Source organism: Grampus griseus, assembly GCF_964374135.1.
Source record: "Grampus griseus genome assembly, chromosome: 2".
Lineage (NCBI taxonomy): Eukaryota > Metazoa > Chordata > Mammalia > Artiodactyla > Delphinidae > Grampus > Grampus griseus.
The window spans coordinates 9,318,840-9,340,235 of record NC_139018.1 but is presented as its reverse complement, the minus strand read 5'-3'; the positions used below and the strand labels follow the sequence as shown (position 1 = coordinate 9,340,235).

Below are 21,396 nucleotides of genomic sequence, written 5' to 3'. Positions count from 1 at the left end.
CCCTGGGGGGAGGGGGTGTCCCTCATCAGGGGAGGCAGCTAAGGAGGGTGACAGCAGGCTTGATCAGGCTCACCTGTGTTTCTCTTTTTCTCCTCCCTCCCCCCCTCCCCCTTCCTCCGTCTCTCCTCCTCTCTCTCTCTCTGTCTCTGTCTCTCTCACACACACACATACACACACATGCACGCACACACCCCTGGGCTGGGCAGTGATGTTCACACTTCTTACCATCTCTCTCCAGTCTGGGGGACAGAGGAAAATAAACACACGAGGTCCCCCTGCGACACCCTTCTAAGAAGGCACGTTAAAGCTCTTCGAGGTTGGTGCTCACGAAGCCAGAAAGTCATAGAAATCAGTTGTCTGCACCCACTTTAAGCAAGAGATGACACTTGAAAAGCACCAGTAAATGATGGTTATATCATATCGGCCGCATTTATATGAAAGTAAGAAAATATCAATTCTCTTTTTTAAAAAAGTTATGCAAACAAGCTCTATGGCATCACTGTCAAAGTTTAAAAAAATATATGCAGACACTCCCACCCAGCAGCCCACACATTACACTTCTCCCCGAGCCCACACGCAGGACACGACGGTGTTCACATCCTTCGAGCTTTTCTTTCTGAAGTTACGGATGGGGGTGGGGGGATGGGGCGACCGCGAGCAGGGAGCCGCCTGGGGGTAGCGGTGACCAGGCTCAGCTCCGGCCTTGGCCATCCTCTTGCTGTGTGGCTGTGGGTAAGTTGCTTCCCCTCTCTGGGCCGCTGCCTGCTCGCTGTGAAGTGGGAGAGTGGGAGAGGAGATGTTCAAAGGCCCTGGCCACAGCGCTGACCTTCTTGGGCTGGACCAATGCAACCCAGTGGGCATCTGGGCTCAGCTGCCTGGGCCTGAGGTCTTGGTTCACACAGCCCCTGATTTTCCAGTAAAGCGATCGCCTGTGGAGAACGGCTTTGTGGCTTGGTTTCTAAATATCTGGAGAAAAGTGTGCTTTCTGAGTCAGTGCTGAGAGCCCTTCTCGGTGACGCTGTTTTCCTGCCCTGTGGATGTCCAGCTCTTTCTAGTTACAGGGACGCCGGGGTCCCTGCGCTGAGAGCTGTGCTGAGGCTGGACTTGCACTGGAAAGGACGGGTCCGTGTGCTCCAGAGAGCAGGGGGCAGCGGCACGTGCTGGGGGTCTGGACCCTCTTGGGTCTTCGGTTGCCCCTCTGTTTAAAGGTCTTTCTTGGTCTATAACACTGTGATTTCAAAGGTCTGAGGAATCCCTTCTTGGTCTCCTATGCATAGCTGAACAGACAAAATCAATTTGTAAAGAGTGGGAACTAAGCATTTTTTAAAAAGGAAAATTTTGTGTTGATTTAGGGAAAATATGATCCAGTTATGAAGCGCTTAGGAACCATTCCAGAATTCCTCGGGGAGGAAGGGATGTATTTCCAGCCTCAGGCCCCAGGTGGTTCATGGGCCCGACTGCCAAGCCCCTGCAGAGGGGGCCTGGTGGGGCGCCTGGCCCCTGGGTCCCTTGTGGGCACATGTGTGGGACACAGGACCCACCTCTCTCCAAAGTCCCTTCTGGGAGGAGGAGGGAGAGCCCTTCAGACAGGCTGAGCTCCACGGCGGACCTCCACTCTCTACCTTGGACCCTTGATCTCTGGACCCTGGCGTGGCAGATGCTCCCCTCTGTCCCTTCAGCCTGAGTCATAGATGATGAAAAACCCAGCTTAAGAGCAACGGAGGTAACACATCTTCCCTGGCACTGTCAGGTGGGTGCTACACACAGAGTGTGCTCATCATTCTGCGTGGAAAGCTTAACAATAAGCTTCCTCTCTTCATTTTCTCCCTGAACAGAGCAGAGAACACGTGGCATGATCTAACCATTCCCTGAAGACGCACTGTCCTGACCATGAACCTTCATCACTGGTCTGGGCTGTTCGGGCTCCTTGAGGTCCCCATTCTGCTGTGCTTTCTTTTTCTTTCTTTCTTTTTTTTTTTTTTTTGCGGTACGCGGGCCTCTCACTGCTGTGGCCTCTCCCGTTGCAGAGTACAGGCTCCAGACGCGCAGGCTCAGCGGCCATGGCTCACGGGCCCAGCCGCTCCGCGGCATGTGGGATCTTCCCGGACCGGGGCACGAACCCGCGTCCCCTGCATCGGCAGGCGGACTCCCAACCACCGCGCCACCAGGGAAGCCCTCTGCTGTGCTTTCTTAGTTCTGGGTCTGCTCTTCGGAGTTCTTCTTTTCCTCCCTTAATTTCACTCTATCACTTGTCACTTTTCATTGCTGCCATTGAGCCTGCCTGGGATCGGCACCCTTTCTGCTTCTAATCCACAGCATCTAATCTGCTGTCATTCTAAAAAATAGACAAGCATGGTTGTTCTCACTGTACCTAGAGTTAAGAGTCACTGGGCTCTGAATGAGGGCCAGGGTTGTTCTTCTATGCTGACAGCTCAGAGTCCTCTTCATGAACATCTGGGGGTAGGGCTTGGCTTCTGGATAGGAGGTGGTCATAAAAGCGACCTGTTATTGTTCCTGCTCTCCAGGGCTGACTGCAGACCAAGGCCAAAATGCCACAAGATCCCACTGGACAAAAACACTGCTGGGAATTTTCCCAAAGACAAATAGAGGTCATATATGAAATCATACATACTGAGCATTTACATAGAGAGCATATAAAAATGCTATGCATTATTCCCTAGTCCCACACAGAACATGTTTAGTATAAACAGACGAAGACAACACTGTATAAAAAGTACTTTTGCTCTGGGAACATCAATACAGTATTTACATGGATGCAGCCCGGCAGGCTCTGGCCTGCCCCTGTTTCCAGTTTCCCCAGCATCTTCTGGAGGAGGCTGGGGCACATGGAAGTTTGGAGAAGAAAGTCCCCGGAGCGCCGCCGGCGGCTAGGTGGGCGGGGGGCCGTCGTAGCGGAGCGTGAGCGTGAAGGAGCGGGCAAAGTTGTTGGCCAGCGTGCAGCTGCGGTCCGCCTCCCTGACGGGAAGCAGGAAGAGCAGCAGCAGGAAGAGCAGCAGCAGCAGCTGCAGGGGGAGCGCCACGCAGCACACCTTCCGGCAGAGGGAGCCGAGCCCTCGCCACTGCTGGGTCTGCAGAACCAAAGCAGGAGATGTGAGTGGGCTCCGGATGAGAGCGGGCTCGGGAGGAGAGGGTGGGGATGACCCAGGAGCAGCAGTGGCTCCGGGCGGACTCTCCAACCGCATGGGCCTCCGTTTTCCCATCTGTGAAGTGGGACTAATGTCAGTTCTGCCGGAAACAAAGATCTCTAGTTTTCTCAAACCACTCAGAAAGGAAGAGGATAAAAAAGTTACAGGCTTTGTCCATGATTACATAAATCTTTGCCAGGTTATAAGAGTCCTGCGTGTGAATCTTAAGGTCACTCAATCTCGCTAAACTTCTGATTTCCATCTATAAATAGGGGGAATAATGGCACCTACCTGACAGAGTTGTTGTGAGGATTCAATGAGACAGAGCCTGCCACAGAGCAGGTACTCAAAGCTGCTGCCATTATTATTAGGCATCACTACTACGATCACCATCTTTGGTGCATGTGTTTGGCCCATGCGGTGAAGCTACCATCTGTGGGATTATGACTAAAGACCTCTAAGTCAGAATCCCGCACAGGCAGAACCATACAGCAGCACTGCAGGGCCCCAGTTGGCCAGTTCCCCTCTGTCCCCGCCACGTGCCCCAGTGTGGAGCCCCCTCTTCCCAGGAAACAGGGGTGCTGGTGGAAAGGGGGCTGCCCCCTCACCCATTACAAGACACATGACAAGACACATTCATGGGGAATGTAAACCATTTGAAGATGACCTACTTCTGGGTCAGCGTTTCATAAGTAGCAGAGCAGCTCCCTTGCTGCTATCTACTGAACATCAGCCCTTGACACAGGGTTTGAAAAAATAACAATAAAAGAAAACAAAAACGATCACCATCTAAATCATGGTCACCACCGTCACCACCATAATCTCAATTTCTTCATCTCCTCCTCTTCCTCTTTCTTCTTCGTTTCCTCCCTCTCCTTGTTCATCATCAACACCCTCAGTATCACCTGAATGCCAATCTCACAATCTCACAAGTCCAAACGTCTAATGGGTTTCTTTGCTGCGACGTCCATGAAAGTAGCCACAGGACATTTCCTAAATTCTAGAGGGACTGGCTGGGTTGCAACTTCATGGGAGTGCAGAGCCAAGAGCTGGCCACCCCGTAAAGCGGAGGCCCCACACTCAAGATACAGCACGGTGCAGGGCAGGGGCCCAGTTCTCAGGAGCTTGGCCGACTGGGCTCCAGTGAAGACTCTGTCACACACTAGCTATGTCAATACCTTCTCTAAGCCTCAGTTTCCTTCTCTGAAAAATGGGGATAAAACACCTACCCCCATTTTCCAGGTTGTGGTGAGGACTCAAAGCAAAGTACATTTATACACCAATTAAAAAGTATATATGCTCTTGGGACTTCCCTGGTGTTCCAGTGGGTAAGACTCCACGCTCCCAAGGCAGGGGGCCTGGGTTTGATCCCTGGTCCGGGAACTAGATCCCGCATGCGTGCCGCAACTAAGAAGTCCACGTGCCACATCTAAGAGTCCACATGCCACAACTAAGAAGCCCGCATGCCACGACGAAGATCCCGCATGCCGCAACTAAGAGCTGGTACAGCCAAAATAAATAAATAAATACATAAATTTAAAAAAAAGTATATACGCTCTTATTACTAGTACTATTATTATAGAATATACCTACTGGCTCCCTGAAGAACCAAAGGTTCACTTTCCAGGGTACCAAGTCAAGTGATGATAATGATAGTGATAACGATGCTGGGGAGGATGGGCATGATGATAGTGATGCTGATGGTGGCGGGGATGACGCTGAGAGGAACTATGCAGGTGTTTCTGCGAGGTTCTGACCTGAGCACTCCTCTCTCTCTACCTCTCATACCTGAGTCATCTCACCCACTCTCCTGCCCCAACTGTCTCCTCCAGGTTGATAACACTTGACCCTATGCCTCCAACTCCAGGTGTTCTCACTCACCAAAGGCCCTAGACACTGATTTTGTAGAAACAGACTTCTTATAACCCACACAATGGAGAAGCATTGCTGGCTGCATTTATCTCAGCGGTGACTTCAGGAGTGTGTGTGTGTGTGTGTGTGTGTGTGTGTGTGTGTGTGTGTGTGTGTGTGTGTGTGTGTGTGTGTGTGTGTGTGTGTGTGTGTGTGTGTGTGTGTGTGTGTGTGTGTGTGTGTGTGTGTTAAGTCATTTAAATAGCTGAACGATGTCCACAGAGGAGACAGGATCTTCCCACAGCTGCCAGGCTGGGTCAGACCTGGCTGCCACGTGCTCTTACCCACCTACTCGACTCAGGTAGCAATGCCTCAGTCTCTGGGGGCTCTAACTTTTGACACTTCATGTTGACTTTGCCCGATTCCAAATCTCTGACCCACCCAGGAGAGGGAAAGAGGGCGAGGCAACATGTCGGCCCCCCCACTAGCCTGGGTTCACACCACAACTGAAAACCTGTAATTAGTGGTCTCCCAAGTGGAGATCTGTGTCTAAGGGTCCTGTTTGCTTCTCCTTTCTCAGAGCTAACACTTTGCTTATTTAAGTGAGGAGCTGTGCCTTGGCCATGATCCGCTGGAGAAAACAACTCTGAAGGTCCAAAGCATGTTTGCATTTACAAGTGTTGACAAGGGGTGATCTTTTTCAAGGAGTCCTGCTGCCTGCCCCATGTCTATTCACACAGAGCTCACGTCTTCGTTTTGAGGGACCTGAATTCTAAAATGCCCTTTAAAATAGAAGACACACTTTAATATGATTCTCAAATGCTTAGAAAACAAATGTGTGCACGCACACACACACACACACACAAATAGGCATGAACTACTGTCTAAGAAGCCAACAAAGAAATTGACAATCTCAGCTCCTCCCAGATCTGGGAGCTTCTCTGTGCCTCAGTTTCCCCATAGAGAGTACTACGTGTGTCCTGCCCTGTTAGAGCTATCCAAAGAGAGAAGGGGCTTCCTCGGGAAGTGATAAGCTTCCCATTCCTTAGGGGGTGGAAGCAGAGCGTTGATAGCACATGGTGGTGGGGAGGAAACAGGTGATGCTGGGGAGGGTGATGAAATGCTTGAGTCCTCCAATATCTCCCACAAACCTGAGACTCTGCAGTTTTCAGGAGTTCAGGCAAGATGGGTTTATCACAGTAAATGTGACTTAATCTTCTGCCATTGATGAAAAAGGATGTAGGGGAAAGAAAAGGCTTGGAGTCCTGGGTCTAACCCTGGCCCTGTCACTTCCCAGCTGTGTGACCTAGGACAGGTCATTCAGCCTCTCTGAGCCTCAGTGCCTCCATCTGTCAAGGCAAAGGGAGACTGACACCTGCCTGCCAGAGTCATAAGGATAAATAGAGCAATGTAGCTTACGCTCAACATGCAAATGATGAGCCAACATGCCAATGGTCCTTGGCAAATACTCATTCCTTTACTCCTCCAACTGCCCAGGGCAGATGGGCAGCTTCTACTAGACCCCTAAGCTTCCCCCTGCACCCGGGGTGCCAAGAATCGGACACTATCAACCTCCTCAGCCCCATCAGAAAGGAAGACACTGCTCTCCCCAAACGCCATCTCTTGGCCCCTTAAAGGCCCTCAGATCCTCCTGCCACAGGGCCTTTGCACAGGTTATCCCTTCTGCTGGAAGACCCATTTCCCCCCTTTCTCCAATGCACCTGGTTAGCTCCTACCGATCATTCTAATCTCAACTTGTGAGTCGCTTCCTCAGGGGAACCTTCCCTGCCTCTAAACCAAAAAAAGGCCCATTCCACGTTCTCACGGCACCAATGCCTTTCCTCTGGGTTACCACTTAAAGTCCGTGTTCCCCTTGGCTCCTTGGAGGCAGGGTCTACATTAGTTTGGTTCATCGCTGTATCCTCAGCAATGTGCAGTAAATACCTACTGAAAGAACGAAACAATGAATAAGAGGCTCTTTCCCTTCCTGTGCATCTGGCCATCTGCTCCTCCCTCGGTGCCTGTGGTGTGACCACGCAGACACTCACTGACCTGTCAGTGAACTGTCCACGCTGTCCTGATGGCTCCCCCAGAGCATCTGGGCTCCACACGTGAATGAACAACACTGAGCACACCCCAGCCCCGCGCTCAGCTCGTCTCCTCACTCACGGGCTTCCTGAGCTCCTGCCCAGCTCTGGGAGGTACCCTGTGCCCATTTCTCAGAAGAAGAAACTGAGCCCGCAGGAAATAACCAGCCCAAGGTCACAGGGACAGGCTCAGATTGCCAGCATGGCTCCACAGCCAGGCTCTTCCCACCATCCCATGCGGCGTTTCTCATAAGAAGCAGCAGCAACAATGACAAAAGTCCCCCTGGGCCTCTGTTGAAGCTGGTCCCACCCTGACCCAGGGCCCTGGGTATGGGAGTCCCACGGCAACACCACTCGGGCTTGCAGGGTCTTTCCCAGGAGCTAGCTCGGTCTCATTCTCCAGCACAAAGACGCTTCCAGGCCAGCGCCAAGAGCTCAAGGTGATGGGCAGGGGCCAGCTTTTCTCTGGCTATTCAAGATGGACCGGCACCAATGCCCCTCACTAGACTCTCACTTGGCAATGAGTTCAGTCCCTGAAGCTCCCTCTGACAGACGCCAAGCCACATGCTGGCTGGCTTGCTCCCACTGGCGTTCCTAGAGAACCCCCAGCAGGGGGCTGCGTCTCCTTGACTGGTACAGGGAGTCTCAGGACATCACAGATCTTGGGCTGGGTCCTGCCCACAGCACCTTGAATATCTTCATCACCAAGTTCTTGGTGCCGAAGCACTGAGTCAGAGCCCGAACTCACTCCCCAGGCACGCTCAGAGGCGGCGGAGAGCTCCCACCCAGGCACAGAAGGGCAGAGGCTGGGGAGGGGCGGGGTTAATGTTATCTCCTACTGGGCCAGCCCTGCATGCGATGGTCAGGCTACAGAACTGTGTTTTTCCAGCCCCCTGGCTTGGTTTGGGGGAGGATGAAGATGAGACGGTCTGAGCTGGCTTTTTGGAGGTGGTTTGGTGATTGATGGGAAGACCCTCTGGATGAAATGATCGGACTGAGGAGTGACCTTATTATTACTCAAGAGAGGACAGAGCCCCATTCAGCAGCAGATGTATGGACACAAGGCCCCCTTCCCTTTCCTTCCTTCCCTTATCTTTCCTCATCTGAGATCCATCCATGACCAGGCTCTTTTGAGTCTAGGACAGAACCCAGGTCAGTGAAGGTCTAGGGTGACCCAGAGGCATCCAGCTTGGGAGACTGGGTAGTGAGGATGCTTTGCTGATATGGGGAACGGGGTTTGGCTGGACACAGGGAATACAGTGAGGTCAGCTTTAGACACGCTGAGTCGAGGAGTCTCCCGGGTAAACATCCCACATCTAGCTTGGGCCTTGGCACTGAAGCTAGAAGGAGACCCAGACCAGAGGTGGACCAGAGAGAGAGAGAGGCCTAGAGTTGGGGAACAAAGCCACGGCAGGAAGGAACTGCTGCGGAGAGAGTGAGTCGTGAGAGGGAAAGAGGCCCCAGAGAACCCGGTGGATGTGACCATGTAAGAAAGAGGCGCTGTATTTCTAGGGTCTCTGAGCAGTTAGTTCTTATTAATTATAAAAGAAATGAGAGCAGTTTCACAGGCGAGAAATTTGGCAGTCATCACCTTCATCACGTGATCAGAATCAGCATCACCAATATGGGGGTGTGTCAATATCACATGTCCCCAATAAGACGCACTGAGAACACAGCATCACTTCTGGGATATGCCTTCCAGAAATGCAGAGCAGGGAAACACCGGGGAAACCCAAAGTGAGGGACATTCTACAGAATATCTGGCCTGTACTCAAGAAGGTCAAGGTCAAGAAAAACTGAGGACTGGTCCCAGCTTAGAGGAGACTAAAGAGGTGGGATGACTGAATGTAACGTGTGATCCTAGGTTGGATCCTGGACTGCGGAAAAGGCTATAAAAGACTGTAAATGGTACATGCCTACAATGGAATGTTATTCTGTGTAAAGGGAAATGAAATATCAGCCACAAAAAGGCATGGAGGAAACTCAAGTGCATGTTGCTAAGTGAAAGAAGGAAGAAAATCAGTGGTTGCTGGGGCTCTGGGGGAGGGGAGAGGGATAAAGAGGAAGAGCTGGGAGAAGGTTAAGGCAGTGACACCATTCTGCGTGACACTGCAACATCATCAGACATTTGTCAAAGCCCACAGAATGTGCAACACAAAAAGTGAACCCTAACGTTAACTATGAACTCCGGTTAATAGTGATGATTTTTTAAAACCATAGCTATTGAATGAATAATAAAGTGGACTAACAAATGAAAAGAAAAAAAAGCATAGATATTGTGAGAGAAAGTTATTGCCTAACGTGGAAAACTCACTAAGAGATTTAGTGAGTTCTGAGATTTGGTCGTACAATATTTCTTCTGCTCTACCACGCTGAATGTAAGGTGCAGCACTATTTTACACACGGCTAAGAAAGAAAGAGATCCAACAACCAACATGGAGCGTCTGATTGGAGATCCCACCTAATGCCGGGGCCACACGGGGCTATGCGTTCAGGGTCGGGGGGAACCGAGGGTTCATCGCGCCCCACCGAAAGGGGAAGCAAGGAAACCCCAGGTCTTATCTTGGCACTGGGTGCGGGCAGGAAATAAAGTCTACCCTGAGAATTTGAACCTCAGTCCAGAGCTCCCAGAGGTGGGTCATCTAAATTGACACAATCAGTGTGGTCCAATGGAAAACAAAACTCAACCTCCAAGGAGAGATTTTAATTTAAAGAAATCTCAGGCGGAAAGTGTCGCGGGTGGCAGAAAAAAGTAAGCCCCAGTCTTCGCTGGAAAAACTAGATTGTAATAGGACACCCCATTCCCGAGAGGTGAAAATGTGAATAATTATGAGTCTAAAACCTGTGAATAAAATGCCACTGTCGAGCCTCTCACCATCTGGACCCGTCACCCAGAGGCTACAGCATGGGACGCCCGGGAGGAATCTGCTCTCCATGCCTGCACACGGGCATGTGGCCCCGCCCAGTGCACGCCGGCAAAGGCAAGCATTGGCAAATCTGCTCCTCAACTAACAGGCTGTCTCAGGTAGGACCCCTTCCCTGTACCAGCGCAGGAATTCAGTCGACTCACAGCCCAACAGCAGCTCGAAAAGCAGTGACATTTCATGTGTCTGACTGCTTCAAGCAGACGTATCCGGTGGCACTGAGCTGGCCAGTGTGTAGGCAGCTGCAAATTTAATAAATCTTAATTATTCTGTTTATATAAACAAGCAGGCTGAAGCCACTGATGTAGTTGGAGCTTTCAGTGGCTTGCTGTGTGGAGAGAAAAAAAGTGTGGAGAGCCAACTGCTCATAAATAATCAGCTTTGGGGCAGGGTTTTCTTTTTTTTCCCCCCTTCCCTTTGGATTAAAACTAATATATGGAATGTTTTTAAGTTGGCGAGATTACAACCTCGGAAAACAGCACCTATTTTCTACCTGTCAGACCTGCGTGTGTATGTGCGGAGCCCCACGCACGCATGTGCGCACCCCTCCCAGCCAAACAACACCAGAGACGCACCAACGGGAGGAGCCCCCCCACTGCTCCCCCCAGAAGCGGCACTATCCCTCTGCCATCGGGAAGGGAAGCAGAGGCAGTGACTGCAGACCCTCCTCGGTCCTCATTTACATGGCAATTAAGAATCTGCTGGTTTACTATAAGAACTATTAGTGCAGCGGACCCGCATCTTATCCCTTGGAAAACCCTGGTTAAGTGACTCGCCAACGGTCACACACACTGATGGTGGATCCTGGACTCAGATCCAGAGCGTACAGCAGCGGTTCTCAAAGTCTGGTCCCCGGGCCAGCGGCAACAGCGTCATCTGGGAGCTCGATGGACATGCAGATCCTAGGCACCCCCCCCCCCAGACCTAATGCATCAGAAACTCTGGATGTGGGACCCAGAAATCTGTGCTGAAACAAGCTCGTATAAAGGAACCCCAGATGGCCTCTGCAGATCGGCTTCCCAGTTGCTTGCTTCTTCACGGGGGGCTGAGACCCATGAGCTCAAAAGCCAGCCAGCACCGAACTCAAACTTTCACACATTCATTTGTTTCTAAATGAAGCCTGAATAAGAAGATTTTTTTTAGCCATTTAGAGTCTGCCTGCTTTGCATATCCCATGAAACTGTGCCCAACGTGGGACAGTCATAGATAAGATCAACCCTGTAGCTGTAAAGACCTCAAGCCACTGCTGTCCTTGGGCGGTCCCTGGCCAGAGATTCGACATCGTGCGGGCAACACCGGCTGTGGGTGTGAGCCTCTCTCCCAAACCCCTCCACCCAGCACTCCCCGAGCAGGCCTTTGCTCTGGTGAGCTATCCCCAGTACCTGAAACAGTGCTTGGTACAAAGTCAGTGCTCAGTACATATCTGTGAAATGAACGAATGAGGAGCCGGTCAATGAACCTAGGGTGGTGAACATTCCACATGAACCGGTTTCAGGCTGCCAGGGACCTGAGTCTGCGCTGCAGGGCTGGTGTCAGCCAGCCAAGCGCCCCCCTACTCAAAAACACCACAGGACCCAGACATGGCTGCCCCTGGACTCTGGCCTGGAGCCACATAGATGGGGCTCCCAACCAGAGTGGCTTAAAGAGCAGGAGTTGGAGACAGCCTGGACACCGGGCCCTGAGCCCCCCTGTGCCACCAGGAGTCACAGGCTGGGCTGTGTGCGCCACCCTGCCTTCCTGCCCTCTTTTCTTCTAAATCAGGGGGGAAAACCAGGGCTTCCGGTCTCCTCTAAAGAACGAACAACAGTTCACATGATCTTCAAAATTCGTTCATGAAGTAAATAAAGTCGGCACTGATGGTTCCATTTTACAGATGGGGAAAGTAAGCCCCAAGAGTCAAAGCAACTTGCCCGAGACCGCAAAGCTGGTGGACGCCAGGCCCAGAGCACAGCATTGGTCTTGTGACTGCCCCAGCCAGTCCCGGGGACACCTGCCGTCCCACAGATGGAGACATGAACACCAGCTGGAGACCAAGAAGTCCAGGTGGACAGAGCCCCTGGGAACAGACTGCAGGGCCCGAGAGGTCTCGTGGCCCCGGGGCTCTTCGGAGCAGAGCGTGCTGCAGGCTCACGTCATGAGCCAACGCTTGTCAGGACAACAAGCGTGCGCTCAGAAAAGGTGGCGCTGGGGACACCAATTTACACGGGACTTTTCCAGAAGGGGGGAGAGCCTCCAGCCCCCAGGGATGCTTTCTCCAAGGCACAGAGTGGATGGTTACATGTGGGCTTAGGAGGCAGAGGCCAGAGGGCACTCAGGAGCCGTGCGTCTTGAATGGACATGTCACTCCGATCTTGCCTTCCCTTGTTTGCCTCATGCTTAACATGGCGGTAGCGATGCCTGCTGGGTGTCTAGGGGACAGTTGAGTGAAACGCCCTCACCGCGATTTGGCACAGAACCTGGCACACGCTGGATGGGCAACATGTAGCATGTAGAGTGATAATTCTTATTCCTCATTATTACCATGATTACTGCTGTTACTGTCGTTGCTTTGGCCTGCAAGCCCCGCGGGAGGGGCTCTGAGCGCTTCACCCCTTCCTTTTTTGTCCCCCCCGGATGCCCGTCTACTACTCAGGTGGCCGCGAGGTCCAGTGACCCGGAGTGGTCCAGGTTTCCTGGGACTGTCCCAGTTTACGACTGCTGTCACAGCAGTGTCCTGGCTCACTCCTCCCGTGTCCTGTCACAGCTGAGAACACTGTGCATCCCTGAGAGCAAGGACCCCCCGGGGGCCCAGCACAGTGCAGCCCAGAGCCGATTCCCCAGAAACGTCCCTCAGACCTCATGGAACCTTCCAGAAAGCCCAGGGGTCCTGCCCCAGCGTCACAGGCCCAGCAACCCTCCAAACACCCTGCCCTCTAGCTGTGTGGAGCAGATGGCAGACACCATACCTTTTGGAATCCAGTCGGCTCCCCTGGAGAATTCTGCCTCTGTTATTTTAGGTAAGGAGAGGAAAAGGGAAAAAAAAAAAAAACGAAGTTAAGTGAGTGAAACTTAAATCCCAGCAGAGCCTGTAATGGAATATTCATTTTGTCAGGGGAGTGTTTCTTTAAAACTTGTGGTTATCTGGACAGGCTGAACCAGCAGGTGATTCAATTTAATGAGCTTTTTAACGGGCATGGGGCCCAGGTGGGGATCCTCTCTGGGAAGCCCTGGGCCAAGGCCACGGGCATGCTGACCTGGCTGGGGCTGGGGTGACACCTAGTGGCCGACATGGCTGTTTCAGGGCCAGAAAAGCTGCAGCCCCAAAGCTTGGAGTCTGGGGTCTGAGGGCCTAAAGGGCCCCAGGAGGCCACCCACCCTGTCCTTGGATTAACCTCCGTGCCTCAGTTTCCCTATCAGTTCTCAGGGACTAATAACGGTGCCGTAATGAGGACATAGCATTTACTAAAGACTGTTATGAGTTTAGCTATTGTTATTGTTTTGTGTGAGACCTGGGGGCGCCTAGGGGGAGGGTGCTTCCTCAATGTCACAAAGCAGGTTAGTGGAGGAGGGGGCCTAGATCGCAGGTCCCACTCCAGCGTTCCCTCTGTCATGCCTCCAACACCAGGGTGCGTTTAGTGCTGGCTTTGCCCCTTCCTAGCCATGTGGACTTGGGTGAGTTTTTTAACTCTCAGAGTCTCAGCCCCACTCTGGAGGCTGGAGCTGCAATTACTCCGGCAGAGGGCTGCTGTAAGCACGGAATGGGACGATGCACGTCACGGTTTCAGGTTGGTAAGTAGCAAAGCTGTCGTTATTGGAGCTCCAGCCTCCATGGGTGGCAGGAGGGCCAAATGACACATTGCAAGTCACGCGCCTAGGACCCATGAGTCTCCGTCTCCTCTCTCTGGGTGGTCCCCTCAGCCTGGTCTGTGGAGGCATGGGGCAGAGCAGATGCGGGCCCAGCTGTGTCTCCCCAGGGCCTGGGACCTGTGCATCCTCAGCACGTACACGCAGGTGGCCGGAGTCCTTTAGTTTGGACTTGTAGAGCATCCACCGGTAGCGCAGATCCTCCAGCTTATCTGAGGACCCCCTCGCTGGCCTGAGACGAAGGAGGTTTTCAAAGAGATGCTGACCTTCTGGTACCCGAGCCTCCAGCTCCTAGAGGGAGAAAGACAGGGTCACGTGTGCCTTCCAAATGGCCGAGGAGGTCCCACCTGGTTGGTCCGGAGGAGCCATTCAGATTTCACTTAAGAGGCAGCCCACAGAATAAGGCCCTGCGTGATAAACTCGGGAGGTTGAACGCTACACTGAAATGTTTTCACTGGGGGAAGACAAGGTCATATTTAGGATTCTGAACGGTCACTCTGGCTACAGAATGAGCCATTACTGAGATGCGGACCCAACAGGAAGGAGGGAGGCCAGCTTGGAGGCTATTGTCATAGTCAAGGTCAAAAATGATAAATGCCTAGATTAAGACAGTGGTAGTGAGGAAACAAACGACAAAAACCCAGGGGGTGGAATCAAGCAGGGCTTGGCAACTAATTCGATGTGGGAGAAGGAGAAAGACTTGTGGTAGATGGATTAATCCTCCAGCCCCCTGCCACATCCACGCCTTTTGCAATATGACTTTGCAACATTTCCCATCAAGAGGTGGAGTCTATTTTCTCTCCCCTTGAATCTGAACAGGCCTCGTGACTTTCTTTGTCCAACAGAATGCAGGGGAAACGATGTTGTGCCAGTTTCTAGCCTAGGCCTGAAAAGGCCCTGCATGCCCCCACTTGCTCTCTCAGACCCTGCCTCTGTTCTGGGAAGCCCAGGCTGCCCTGCAGGAGGATAAGAGATGAGTGGTGCACCTCGTGCTCATCTCAAATAGCCCACCGAGCTCCAGAGGACAGCCACCCTGCTGGTCTACAAATATGGGCACCCAGCCAAGATCAGAAGCGATGCCCGCTGACCTCAGTCAGTCTGAACTGCCAAACTTCAGAATCATGAATTAAATAAACAGTTGTTCTCTTAAGCTACAAACTGTTGGAATGGCTTGTTCCATAGCAAGAGTTAACCGATAAAAGAATTGTGATTAGTGGTGATATTTTCCAAGTTGGGGACTACAGCAGTAGGCTGAATGAAGAGACGAACAAATGGATGGTTCTTCTAAAATATTGGAAGCAAAAAAGTTTTCTTCTTCTTTTTTTTTTTTTTTTTTACAAATTTATCTATGTATTTTTTGGCTGCGTTGGGTCTTCATTGCTGCACGCGGGTTTCTCATTGCGGTGGCTTCTCTTGTTGCGGATCACGGGCTCTAGGCGCGTGGGCTTCAATAGTTGTGGCTTGTGGGCTCTAGAGCGCAGGCTCAGTAGTTGTGGCACACGGGCTTAGTTGCTCCGCAGCCTGGGATCGAACCCTTGTCCCCTGCATTGGCAGGCAGATTCTTTACTGCGCTACCAGGGAAGCCCTGAGGCAAAAAAGTTTTAAAAACTATTATTTATACACAAGCCAAAACAGCTCAAGGGCTATGTATGTGCTCCTGTTTTTAGAACTCCCTGGCGACAAGCACATCTCTGGGGGCAAATCCTTCGGAAACAGGGCCTTTCCTTGGGAACAAACCTGCAGTTTTGTTTCTCTGGTCCTCAGGTCCTTGGCGGTGGCAGTTCTCATGGCGATGATTCTAACCAACTTGGAATTATCCACCTGCAACCAGTGCTCAAAGCTCCTCAGGAGCTGGGAGAAATCTTCACAGCTGTCTTTCTCCTCCTGAAGCACATTTGTCTGCGGGAAGGCACAGCACAACCAACACATCAGCGTTTTTGAAAACAGTCCACTAGCCACATGTCCTGGGGATTCCATCTGAGCAGAGGGGTGGGGCCAAGGATGCCCAAACGGTGATAAGAGACACCTAGGGGTGGGGGGGGGGGGCGGGGATGAGGAATGCATCTCCACTCAATGTGGCCATGTTTAGGGGCCAAGGACATTCCTCACCGTCACCTCCCTGGTCTCCTGGAGACAGCCAGCATCATCCCTTACCAGAATGTCTATAACAGTGGTCACCTTCTGTCACTTTTGTCCCCCCCAGGCTATGCGGCCAGAGTGATCTATCTAAAATGCAAGGCCACTCAGCTGAGCCTCACTTATACACTTTAGTGGCCTCTCACACTCCTTGATGTGGCCTGAGAGCCTCAGATTCCGGCTCTGCCTGGCTCTGCAGACCGTGCCACCTGCCCCATCCTCTGAGCTCTCGGCCCCTGGCGCCGGTGCCCTCTCCCTCGGTCTTTGCACACATGGCCTCCTCCACGTGGGATGCACCCCCTCCACTCCTCTCCTCGACTCCCACTCGGCCGTGAGGATCCCCCGACATTTCCTTTCTCCCAGGAGGGCTTCGCTACCCCAGGTCACATCACTCTGCAACAGGCTGCCATAGCGCCTGGCCCCTCTGCCTCCGAGAAACGCGTGTTCCGTAAACCCTTATTCTATTGCCTTGCGGTTCCCATTTCCTTGCTCCTCAAAATGTGCTCCGAGGCCCAGGAGCCTAAGCATCTCCTGGCAGCTTGTAGAAATGCAGAGTGACGGGCCCCAGCCCAGACCTGCTGAATCAGAATCTGCCTTTTAACACGATCTGGCGGCACATGACAATCTGAAAAGCTCTGTGCTGGATTCTACGTTCTCTGAGGGTTGGAAGTGTCTCTGTTTTATTGACAGCTGTGTCCCAGCTCCAAGCACAGTCCTCAGAACATAGTAACAATCAGAAGTGCTTTCTGGATGGAGAAATGAAAGAACGAATGGGAAAACAACTGAATGGACGTGTTGTCTTTGAAGAAAAAGGAATGGGTTTCTTTCCAATGTGGTTTCGTTTTTTAAAGCCACTCAAGGGAAGGGACGGATGATACTACGTAGGTAGGTTAGTTCTTTTGACAAAATACAGTTTAGGGCACAAAAAATACCCATCTTGTGTGCTTTCCGTTTGCATCTGGGGTCAGCAGGAAGCTTCCAACCCCGACACTCCTCCCTGCAAAGGCAGTAGCCGGGGTTTCTGAGGGTGAGGGCCTGTCTGCCCGAGGGATGCCTGGGACCTTCCCTAGTGGGGACCCCTGGGTCTGGGGTCTCAGAGTTCCTCTGTCCAGTGGCACAGGGAGCTCTTGTGCCACTACCGGACAGGCTCACCTGAGATGGGACATGGTCCAGTCCTGAGTGGAGCATGTGGCCCCAGGCAGGGAAGGGACTTTGCTGGAGACAGCTTCCCACCATCAATTGACTCGGGATCTGGTCCCTCCCCGGAAGCCCCACTAGACGGACTCACCTGACGGTGGTGTCGGAAAATAAGATCCATGGGGGTGATGAGAAACCCAGTCTTTGGGATGTTGTTGGTGAAAATCAGTTTCTTCCCCGAATCCACTTCCATCCTCTGCAGCTGCCGGTTTCTGATGAGGCTGAGAAGACAAACCAGCCCAGTCAACGTGGTGATGGGATGGGGACTCCCCGGGTCACAGGAGAAGGAACAGAATCAGGGCACCAGGCAGTGGGGGCCGACTTCTGGTCTTCCCAAGCCCACGCCTGTCCTTCGGGTTTGTCAGAACCTCCCCAGGCCACCTGCATCTCCAGTTTCCTGCTAGAGACTCACGTTACTGTCATCAAGGTGCATATACCCATCGATGCAGGTGAGGCCCAAGCCAGGAGGGGCTGGAGGCTAATTCCCGAGCTGAGGCGTTTCCTCGCTCTTAGTGCCTCTACTTAGAATTGCCTGGAGATGCCTGGAGGCAGCTGGGCCACGCCTGGCACCCAGACCCCAGCCTTCTGTTCTAGGAGCGCGGCTGAGCTCTCCCTGGCTGGGAAGGGGGCTGTCCAAGACCAGGCGCAGAGTCGGGAGCCCTCTCACCTCAGCAGGCTTCCCCTCAGCAGCCTCAGGGCCCCCCAAGACTCCACCAACTCCTGAAGCTCCTTCTGGACCACAGCAGCCCCCTCCGGAGAAGACTTCTCCATCACCAGCCGGCCGCGTGCTTCAATCAGGGGCAGCTGGGCCTCCTTCGCGGGGAATTCGTCCAGCAGCTTCTGAAGGACACACACACACACATACACACAGAGTAAGGTAACGGGGAGGGGGGAGGGTCTCTGCTCCCCAAACCTGCTTTTTTGGGATGCAGGGGACAGAATCTCTCTGTGGGGAGAGGCCTCTTACCTCGACATCGACCTCTCGGGACTGGGCATCCCATGGGCCCGTGTCCACGCGGTGGGCCTCCAGCTTCTGCGTGAGCATGGAGATCCACTGTCGCAGCTCCAAAACCTCGTGGCTGAAGGTGCAATGTTCCTGCACGCTCTGCCGGCACGTGTCCACAAGGTCCTGCAGCACAGCCCCGGGGGACCCAGGCTGAGACCTCACCCTGCAGGACCCTCAGCCCTGCCGGAGCCCCAGGGGAGGATGGCCCCCAGGGCTCCCCATCCAGCCAAGAACATGAGCGGTTGGTCTTCTCTTCTGCACAGCGCAAGGAATTTACCCCAGAAAGACCAACTCTGGTTTAAAGTGCTTATAAGCCTGTCCTACTTTTATGGAAAGTACCAGGTCTGGGTGAGGGTGCGGGCAATGGGAGCTCACGTCCCTCACGGGTTTGGGCGTAAACTGGTACAACCACTTGGGAAGACCGTAGGTCTGTATCTACTGAATCCCAACACAGGCACCCCTATGACCCAACCGTTTCATTCCTGCGTGTAACCCATCAGATGTGAACGTATCTTCACCAAAAGGCACGTGTGTGCTGTTACTGGTGAGAGCCCCAGACTGGAAACTACCCAAGTGCCTGTCAATGGTAGATGGATAACTGCATTGAGGTACATTCACAGGAGGGAATAGGTCACCTCCGCCGCAGCCGGAATGAACAATCTACACAACAATCTAGTGTAACGTTATGGATGGATTTACAGCCATCGTGTGGAGACCTAGAAGCCAGAAACAAAATGAAATACGCTGTCTTCATTTGAAGTAACGTATAAAATCAGGCAAACCCAATCAATGCCGTGCCAAGTCGAAGGTCAGGGTTACTTGCAGGTGTCAGGCAGCAACTGGAGGGGGCACGAGGACAGGTATTGTTCTGTGCTGTGATCTGGGTGCTGGTAACGCAGATTTTTTTTGTTTTTACAAATGCATTAAGCTGCATAATTAGATGTTCACTTTTCTGTATATGATTTACTTTGATAAAAAGTCTTTCAAATGGTCTTGCTTTGTTTCCCCTCCCGTGAGTCAATCATGGCTCAGCTCTCTGGGACCTTGTTCATCTCTGTCTCCACAAAAGGTGGGTGCTGTATCCAGCAGAGTAACCATTCTCTGTCCTCCTGGTCACGCAGCCTGAGACCCTCGAAGCCCCTCCCTCTCAGCCCACCACAGGCCAGTCAGACCCCAGGGTCTGTGGTCCCCTCTCTTGCTGTGATTCTCAGTTTAGGTCCTTGTGATTCTTTGCTGGGCCACCGTAGGGCCTGCCTTCCTGCATTCCAGACACTGGCTGCCACCACTGGCTGCCACTAGAAGCTGGGGACATCCCTGCACTGTCACTACTACCGTCTCCTCCTGTCCCCTGTGCACCAACATCAGACGCAATGCCTTACGCAATGGGGTATGTGCCCCCCAGGGGGACAGGAAGATCTCCTGGGCTACGGGGGAAGGACTTACTAGAACTTACTAGACTTAAAAAGCACCGAGCACCAAAATAATAAAAGAAGGGCAATACTTCTTTGAAGAAGCATTTAAACAATAAAGAAGTATGAGAGAAATGGAATATCACCACTTTGCAAACCTTGCGATGCTCAGCTAATACTTCTTCTAATTATTATAACAATCCATTAGCTCATCGTTTGGATGTAGGCGTGAAAGCTGATGTCTGCTGCTTCTGTGGGCTCTGCGGGCCCCTGAAGAGCAAGCACAGTGATTCCTACCTATTTCTCTACTTTCCCGGCCCCAACCTTGAGACCACACGCTTTTAATTTATTAAATGGAATTAAATGCATTCATCCAGACCTTATGCCTCGATTAAGACCAACAATGCAGAGCTAACCCACACCTCGCAAGGTCTTCTCATGTCCTACTGATGTCCACAGAGATGAAAAAGCTGTTTATCGTGACCCGAGCTTAGAGTCTTACTCCAGCACTCTCATCACTAGAGGCATTTGTAGCTGTTGCGTAGAGCGAGTGCGGTCTGACGACCTCCGATGTCTTTGGTGTAGCCTTCTTGGAGTACCTACTTCATCAAAAGGCATTATTTTATTTTATTTTATTTTTCTAAAAGGTTATTTTATGACACAGGCTTTTTTTTCTTTTTTAATGTATTTATTTATTTTTGGCTGCGTTGGGTCTTCGTTGCTGCATGCAGGCTTTCTCTAGTTGCAGCGAGCGGGGGCTACTCTTTGTTGCGGTGCGCGGGCTTCTCACTGCGGTGGCTTCTCTTATCGTGGAGCACGGGCTCTAGGCGCATGGGCTTCAGTGGTTGCAGCACGTGGGCTCAGTAGTTGTGGCTCGCGGGCTCTAGAGCGCAGGCTCAGTAGTTGTGGTGCAGGGGCTTAGTTGCTCCGCGGCATGTGGGATCTTCCCGGACCAGGGCTCAAATCCGTGTCCCCTGCATTGGCAGGTGGATTCTTAACCACTGCGCCACCAGTGGTTTATTTAAAAATAAATTTTATCTATTTTATAAATTGAAGTATAGTTGATATACAACGTTTCAGGTGTACAGCAAAGTGATTCAGTTATATGTACATATATATGTGTGTATATATATATATATTCTTTTTCAGATTCTTTTCCATTATAGGTTATTATAAGGCATTATTTTATTATAATTACTCTCCTTTTATTTCTCTTTTTCATAATAGAAAAAGCATTATATTAAATTTTAAAATTGTGCAGGTAACTCTGTGATTCAGGGTTGCAAAGAAGATGTCAGGAATATTTGTTATTAACATAGGGCACGCAGGGTCCGGAAGGGTGGGGAACCCTGCCTTAGACTAGCGTTCTTGAGCTGTGGCTGCCTGACAGCTGGCTTTGCACGCCGGGGGCACTTGTTACAAACGCAGACCCAGGATGCCATTTAAATCGGTGTCAGCGTGGGGCTGGAGCCTGCATGTCAACTTGTCCTCAGGCCAGTTTTGAAGGAGCCATCCCACTACCCACACCTACTGGCCGTCCCACCAGCAAAGGGGCATCGATCCTGCGTGGACCCCAGCAAGATCCAGGTGGCCACTAGAGGGCACTGCATACGGGGCTTACGGCCAGCAGGACCCACCTTTCAACCTGGCGTTACCGCCACAAACGTGACGGGGACTGCTGCGTGTGTGCAGCCTGGTCCGTGCTTCGGCTCCCTGGCACATGTGGAATGGTATGCTTAACTTGTTGCTGACTCCGTTGTTCACCTACCCACCAGAACTTAAACCCAGGAGAGCAGG

General features: G+C 52.1%; 1 protein-coding gene across 1 annotated transcript in view; it reads right to left on the bottom strand.

The window, feature by feature from the left end:
• Window positions 1-172: 172 nt before the first annotated feature.
• Window positions 173-21,396, bottom strand: part of SYNE3 (spectrin repeat containing nuclear envelope family member 3) — a 91,451-nt gene continuing 70,227 nt past the window's right edge. The window contains exons 12-18 of the mRNA XM_082647561.1: window positions 18,152-18,313; window positions 17,852-18,024; window positions 17,276-17,405; window positions 15,589-15,750; window positions 13,993-14,142; window positions 12,954-12,992; window positions 173-3,089 (exon numbers count right to left, since the gene is read on the bottom strand). Coding sequence (XP_082503687.1) covers window positions 2,889-3,089; window positions 12,954-12,992; window positions 13,993-14,142; window positions 15,589-15,750; window positions 17,276-17,405; window positions 17,852-18,024; window positions 18,152-18,313 — 1,017 coding nt within the window. The 3' untranslated portion in view covers window positions 173-2,888. The remainder of the gene's footprint in view (window positions 3,090-12,953; window positions 12,993-13,992; window positions 14,143-15,588; window positions 15,751-17,275; window positions 17,406-17,851; window positions 18,025-18,151; window positions 18,314-21,396) is intronic.